The sequence below is a fragment of the Gymnodraco acuticeps genome, unplaced genomic scaffold, assembly GCF_902827175.1.
Source record: "Gymnodraco acuticeps unplaced genomic scaffold, fGymAcu1.1, whole genome shotgun sequence".
Classification (NCBI taxonomy): domain Eukaryota; kingdom Metazoa; phylum Chordata; class Actinopteri; order Perciformes; family Bathydraconidae; genus Gymnodraco; species Gymnodraco acuticeps.
Window position 1 is genome coordinate 182634 of NW_022991101.1, and position 5457 is coordinate 188090.

General features: G+C 52.2%; 1 protein-coding gene across 1 annotated transcript; it reads right to left on the bottom strand.

The window, feature by feature from the left end:
- Positions 1 to 314: 314 nt before the first annotated feature.
- On the bottom strand, positions 315 to 4759 carry LOC117560169 (insulin receptor substrate 2-B; the record flags this gene model as incomplete). The annotated part of the gene is given in 1 exon segment (XM_034236985.1): positions 315 to 4759. A coding segment is annotated over 1 exon segment (3991 nt), but the record flags the coding sequence as incomplete, so codon positions are not given.
- Positions 4760 to 5457: the final 698 nt, after the last annotated feature.

Consider the following 5457-nt stretch of genomic DNA (forward strand, 5'->3'; position numbering starts at 1 on the left):
ATAACCTTTTGGATTTTTGAACAGCAATCTCCCTTGGAATGTAAATTAACTATTTAATTTGGGTTTTAATCCGGGGTCATTTTAGTGGTTGTGATTTTTCTGTTTTGTTTTCGTAACTAATTTCAAAATATGTTTCTTACTCGTTATTTGCACTCATTGTTATTGTTTGTATGTATCTTCTCTTGCTCTGCAAAGCACTTTACGGGCTGCATCTTGCTTGAAAGTTGCAACATAAATATAAAAATGTGACTAATGCCTGTCAAAGGAGACACAATGCAGCATCTTCAGACCCAAACACACACTTGTATACTCACCCTTCGTTGTCGTCGTGACCCCGTCTGATTTGGTGAAGTCTATGCTGGCGTAGGCTCCGTTCTCCGGCGTGGGCACCGTCCCCGGCGTCGACGCCAAACCCCCGTTGCTGCTCCCGGCTCCAGACGTTACTCCCGCGTTACTCCCATCCTCCCGCAGCTCCAAGGCGATGTAGTTCAGGCCGTTCTGGTATCCCACAGACATGTTCCTGCACATCCTGCCGCCTCCAGAGGATGACGATGCTGCACCCATTTCCATGGATCTTACAGGAGCATGGTGAACCGGTGACTCCCTGCCGAGACCCTCCATGGACACCCACATGCTGTCAAAAGACGCCGAGCTGGTCCACCTGGAAGCCTGACCCTCCGCTAGGTAAGGGGCTGTGGGGTTGGCCAGTGTTGGGGGGTTTGCTGAGGGTACAAGTCCAGACGGAGTTGAATTAGAGGAAGATGTGGAGGAGAAAGTCTCTGAACTGTGTCTCCGTCGGCCTTGCGGGTCGGCTCGAACCACCTTGGGCTCCAGCTGTTGTGTCTGCACCCTTCCTGGGCTCGAAGGGGTGAGAGGAAGGAGAGGGGGTGAGGAAGAGGCGGGGGGAGGGTGGCCGTAACGTCCCTCTATCACACAGAGATGCTGCAGCATGGCTGTCGGACTGGTTTGAGTCCTCTCACCTCTGCTGAACGTCATGTCCGTGTAGTCGTCGTTCATCGACCTCCAGTGATCTCCGGCTCCAGGAGAGGCCCCAGGGTTGGTAGCCAGGGGTCGGATGTAGCTCGGTGGGTTCCAGGGGGCGACTAGACTGGGTCTGGGTGATTGTTTTTTACATCCAGAGGCGTCCTGCTGATCTGCCCCCACCTCCACACTCATATAATCCTGGTGAGGGGAGGAGCGGCGGTCACTTGAAGAAGGCGCTTCGTCTTGGACAGTGTGGGGATAATCGGGGGGCTGTTGTTGGTGAGGATAATGATCACCAAACTCGATGTTTATATACTCTCCGGGACTTGAGGGTCTTTCGGAGGAGCTGACGGTGGCGGGGACAGATGTTGAGGTGCCTGAAGACGCCGTGGGGGGCTCACTAACCCGCAGTGGACCGTGGAAACTTCTTCGGCCCAAAGGAAGGCGGTTCGGCCTCTCGGCGCGTCTGTCGGCCATCGCTGCGGTTGTGTGATGAGCACCGTAAGGCGGGGGTGGGTGTGAAGGGGTTAAATTGCCGCTACTGCCTCCCCCACCCCTTTTCTCTGGTGTTGACATGGAAGCTGTGGCAATGGATGAAAAAACTGGCTTGGCAGGAGAACTCATGGGAACATACTCCCCATATTCCTTCTCATCTCTCTCTCTGGTGGGGGCTTTGTAGGAGCGAGGGAGGGAGAAATAAGGGCTGTAAGACTTTGGGGTGCCCTCAGGTGTACCAGGTGTATAATACCCACCGTTCCCTTCATTTGGGGGCTTTCGTAACCCACCGCTGCAGTACGACATGTCCATATATTCTCCATTTTCTGGTCTCTCTGCTATGTTGTCACTCCCATCGGGCATGCTGGAGCTACTGTGAGGGCTGGGGGAGGCCGGATGTCCTGGGGAAGGAGAGCCTCCGCCCCCTGGGAGCATCATCATGTAGCCGTGGGAGTCTTGGGGCTGGAGCTGGTGGGCTGAACGGTGACCTAAAGTTGGACTGTGAAACTGCGGGGAATTAGAGACGGGGTGGGGGTAAGAGCCGGGTTGCATAGGCATGTAGTCAGGCGGAGTGTCCTGCGACGATGAAGCCACGCCACACATCATAGGCATGTAGCCGCTGTCTTCTTTAGCAGAGGAAGAGGAAGATGGAGGAGGGCGATTAGAGCTGGTTTCAGTACGGGAGAGAGTGGAGGGTCGGCTCGGCTGGCTGTGCTCGGAGCAGGAGCTGTAGTCGGATCGTAGCGATGAAGAAGAGGAAGAAGGCCCGCCACGAAGCAACCCACTGCCAAACGGTAACACGATATCCGACCCTTCTTCCAATGAGAAGTTGGTCTGGGTCATTTTCTGGTAAACTGCTACTCCAGATCCACCAGTCACTCCACTACCGCCAGCAGCAGCAGCAGCCGCTCTGGAGAACGAATGCGTCCTCCTCCTCAGCGACGATGAAGAAAAGCGGTCCTCTTCCGTCGTCGACGTGCTTTCGTCTCGTGGCGTGTCTCCTCCGCTGTTGTTTCCAGAGCTGGTGCCGAACACTTCCCGGTTCCAGCCCATCGCCATGTAGTCGTTTAGACAGTTCTCTTCTCTGATTGGCGGCGTGTTTCCGAGGGAGTCTGGCGTGTTGCTCCGCACCCGGAAGTACCTAAAGTCGCCGGGACTGGATCCGTATTCATCCGATGAGTTGAAGCCTCCGTCGGATGGAGAGCCGCATATTGAGGCGCTCGATGGGCGGGTTAGTGTGTCGGAAACGGAGCCATGGCCGCTACTGGAGGATACGCTAACTGGGCTGGTGGTGGAGGGGAAGTGGGAGACTGGGAGTGAGGCGGAGCGGGCATGGTAAGCGGCCGACGACCCCTGGATGGCTCTGACGTAGCGTCCACTTCCTGTGCTCGTACCAGCATTTCCTGTAGCGACACCACTGCTGCCGGCGCCTTCCTGACGACAATGATGGGCCCGTGCAGAGTTGAGGTGAACCAGACTTCCTGTGGCGGAGCGAAACGGCCGGTTCATCGTCCCCTCGCCCTCACTGGATGTTCGGAAGCGATAACCACTCGCCCCGGAGCTTTTACTCGACGGTGGCGTGCCGACGACTGACTCTGTTCTCGACCGCCGCTGGAGTCCCGTCTGGCTCGGAGGCAGGTTTCCAAGATGGCGCCGCGTTGTGATGAAGGGCATCGGGTTGGAGCCGGATGATTGGCTCTTACTCCTGGGCCGAAACTCTGCAAAAGCTTTCAGGGCTTTCATTGTCTCCAAGATGGTTTCATGCATGTTTTGGGCCACGACAGAATCATCCACCTGCATCCATATCTCCCCGGGCCCGATAGAGGAGGAGCGACCCACCTCAATGAAAAAGAAACTTTCTGAATGTCCACAGCGTCTGATATTCATCAACTGGAGGTTAACACAGGGGGTTTCAGAGTTCAACTTTACCAGGTGAACCGTTTTCGTTGAGAGGCAAAGCCGGTAAACACCTGTGAGGTTTTTAGTTTGACCCAGTCCTTTAGGTTTCACATTCACCTGCCACACCTCTTTAAACACAGTACCAGGGGTGACAGTACCATATCCATCATCTAAATCATCTGAATCCACATGCCCTTTTTTGCCCTCACACATCAACTCACTGACAGCCACGTACCAGTCCTCCTGCTCCAGCTCGTTTTCCGCCACAATGGCAAAATATTCATCCTTAGTGTAAAGCGCAATGAGGTGTTTGTTTTTGGAATCCGCCCTTTTGTTCACCGTGAAGCACTGGTAGAGGTAAATAACCCTTTTCGGGGGAGAAGCGGCCACCACTCCACCGCTTGCAGCAGACGCGGCAGCAGCAGCGGCAGCAGAGCGCAGGCTGCTCCTGAATTTCTTCTCGCTGTCATAATACTCCAAGCGGCTCGGACCGAGGTGACTGGCAGCCCTGAGCACAAAAAACCTCTTATGTCCATGTTTCTGCTTCCTTAAATAGCCACATTTGCGAATATCATCCACAACATCCGAGGTGTTAGTGACGCTCACCGCCGCGTAGACATGGCTGCCGCTAGCGGCGAGCGAAGCGGCAGATTCCTCCGCGGTGGAAGAAGATGAGGCTTTCCTGCAGCCTGGAGACTCTGCAATGTTTTCCCCGGAAAGATGCTGCTGCTGTGGGGCCAGCTGGTAGTGATGGTGGTGGTTGGAGGGCGGTAGATGTTGATGCAAGCGAGAACCACCACCAGCACCACCTCCGATATTAATTAACTGGGAAGGGGGTTCCCCGACCGATCCGTCTCCATTTGTACCGTGCGCCTCCACCATCAACATCACTGCTTTACCCTCCTGGTAATTCGTGAAATTTGCCATTCTGCAATCAAAGGTCACTCTTTACTAGCTATTCGGAGTGGAGCTAGACCCCATTCTTGTTGTTTTTGGGAGACGAGCTCCCAGAGTCTGGCTAGGCCAGTTGGCTCAGATTTTTTTAATGCAAAATCCACACCGGCTTTGTTATTCCGCCAGAAAAGTAGTCCTCTCGTCCCTTTTTTTGTATTCCAACGCGTGCTTTTTTCTCACGGATTTAATCCTGCCGTGTGTGCATGGCCACGCACTGCCGTGTTTTCTATAATCGGGAGGGATCCGGCTAGCTCGGGTTAGCAATCCGTTCCCTTCTCCTCCTTAACACATCTCTACGGGCGAGAGCACAAACAACACATGACCCTCCGCGTCACACAGCAAACGGGAGGAACAAAGACCCAAACACGGCTTCTGATTGGTCTGTCAGTTTGATTGACGTTCAATGAAGGCTGTGGCAACCAATCGCTGTGGGATATTAGAGTTTTTACGTCAACACATGACCCTCTACGTCACACTCCAAACGGGAGGAACAAAGACGCAAACACTGGCTCTGATTGGTCCGTCAGTTTGATTGACGTTACATGACAGCTGCGTCAGCCAATCGGTGGAGGGTATGGGTGCTTTTGAGTCAATAGCTGCCACCAATCACGTTGCAGAGAGTTTTACTGAAGTTAAAAATAAGGCGGTGACTTCAGGGCTGATCTGGAGTCTGTTGTTAGGGTTTACAGCTATTCTTTTGACGTAGAAAGCTGATCCCAGACCTGCAGACGAACCAAAGAGCCCCCGGAGTCTTCCCCCTGTAGCTGTGAGCAGACAGGTCTGGGGTCAGGCTTTAGGTTTTTAAAAAATATATATATATTTCAGACCTTCATGTATTTTATAGGAGCCATTACCCTGAAATGAAATAAATAACAGCTGCTTACACATAATTGTATCAGAAATACTACTTTTATATTTCACGCTTTCATTTCATAATTCATAGAAAATATAAAACCATATGATCCACAAAAATATTCAAAAGTAACAAGATTTATACTTAAAATATGAGCATTAAAAAAGTAAATAAAATGAGAGACAACCAATTAAATACATATCTAAGAAGGATTAATAGAGTATAACAAATATTTGTATTTTGTATGATTTTTACCAAGTATCATTTTGAAT